This window comes from Corvus brachyrhynchos, unplaced genomic scaffold (genome assembly GCF_000691975.1).
Source record: "Corvus brachyrhynchos isolate BGI_N302 unplaced genomic scaffold, ASM69197v1 scaffold216, whole genome shotgun sequence".
In the NCBI taxonomy this organism is placed as follows: domain Eukaryota; kingdom Metazoa; phylum Chordata; class Aves; order Passeriformes; family Corvidae; genus Corvus; species Corvus brachyrhynchos.
Window position 1 is genome coordinate 372467 of NW_008238443.1, and position 1658 is coordinate 374124.

The window sequence follows — 1658 nt, forward strand, 5'->3', positions numbered from 1 at the left end:
TTTTTGTCCTGGGTTTTAAAATTCTCTGCATTGATTTTGTGCAACTAACTAGACACACATTTGCACTAGATGCTGGAACTTTTCATACACCAACTCCCATCTACTCACCATTCACTGCAAATAAGTCTCTCCATGCAGTAACCTAAATCCAGTTCTTTCCACATCTAACAGAGTTCTTGAGCCATTGCCTGCAGGCATCTACATACACGTTGCCCCTCCCTTACCCAGTTCACTCCTTTTTCTTCCCCTTTGCTCTAACATTTCCTTCCTTTGCACCCTGAGCATGCTAAGGTCCATACTCTACTCACAGTCAGCCTTCAAAGACAGACTAGACATGGGTAGAAGATAAGAATTAGACTGATTCCCACCTTTCTGTAACCCTTCCTGTTTTTCTGACCTCCACAGCTGGATAAAGGCACAGCACCTCTAGCAGGGACAAATGGAGAAACCACCATCCAAGGTAAGGAGAGATCTAAGGAGCCTAAGCTAAGGCCCAGCAAAAGCCATAGGGTGACTCACCTGAGACGCAGCCTTGGCTGGAGTCATGGGACTTTGCAGAGTTCTGTGCTGAAGAGCAGCTCTCAGTGAAGCACTGTTCTCCCTCTGCAGGGCTGGATGGGCTGGCTGAACGCTGTGCCCAGTACAAAAAAGATGGTGCTGACTTTGCTAAGTGGCGTGCAGTGCTGAAGATCACCAGCACAACACCCTCTCAGCTTGCCATCCAGGAGAACGCCAACACGTTGGCGCGCTATGCCAGCATCTGCCAGCAGGTACCTCCCCTCCAGCAACCTCTCCTGAGATGCTGCTGCCCCTTCTCACTGTTCCCTAGCATGTGATAACATGCTAGGTAGTTCGAAAGGAGAATCCCCGTGAGGGTTTTGGGGAAGACAAGGAGGAAGGGCAGTGCAGCATAAAGGAATGCCACTAAACTCAGGGCAAACAACAAGAACAGTTTTACTTCCATAGCTCTAAAGAATCCCCTGTCTTCCTTTTCCTAGCATGGCTTGGTGCCCATTGTGGAGCCAGAAATCCTGCCTGATGGAGACCATGATCTCCAGCGCTGTCAGTATGTCACAGAGAAGGTAAGAGATTCCTCCCTCTGTCCTCCCCCTCACAAATCAGCAGCTAAACTTTGTGCAGTTTGTGCTCACAGATCTCAAAGAAGTTTGACCAAAAATGTACTTCATAACTGCATCACAGAAATCAGCTGCTCCTAGGCAAATAGCAAACTAATAGAAAATCCACGAGTATTTTCCATGTGTTTGGATTTTTATTTCAATGGCAATATAAGCACTCTCAATCTCAAGAAGAGGTATCAGGACCAAACCCAATTACCTCAATTTCAGTACCTCAGTTGGCAAGGACAAATCCTGTAAATATGAACAATTGTATTATTGGTCATCTCAAAAGCAGTGGGGTCTCCACAACTGCAATCCCGGAGATAAATTTCATGAGAAAGCAAAATTCAACTAGATCTTGCTGCAGTACCAAAGAATAAACTGTCTTTCCACAGCAGGCTGAGGTGAAGATCTGAGCAGAGGTCTGTATTCATTCCTCCTGTTTTCAAGGTTCTGGCTGCTGTCTACAAGGCTTTGAATGATCACCACGTGTACCTGGAAGGGACACTGCTGAAACCCAACATGGTGACGGCTGGGGAT

General features: G+C 46.7%; 1 protein-coding gene across 1 annotated transcript in view; it reads left to right on the forward strand.

The window, feature by feature from the left end:
* ALDOB (aldolase, fructose-bisphosphate B) overlaps positions 1-1658 on the forward strand; it is a 10145-nt gene that overhangs the window by 7319 nt on the left and 1168 nt on the right. The window contains 5 exon segments of the mRNA XM_008635552.2: positions 406-460; positions 610-770; positions 999-1082; positions 1569-1654; positions 1656-1658. The exon segment at positions 1656-1658 is cut by the window's right edge and continues 83 nt beyond it. Of these exon segments, the coding sequence (XP_008633774.2) occupies positions 406-460; positions 610-770; positions 999-1082; positions 1569-1654; positions 1656-1658 (389 nt within the window).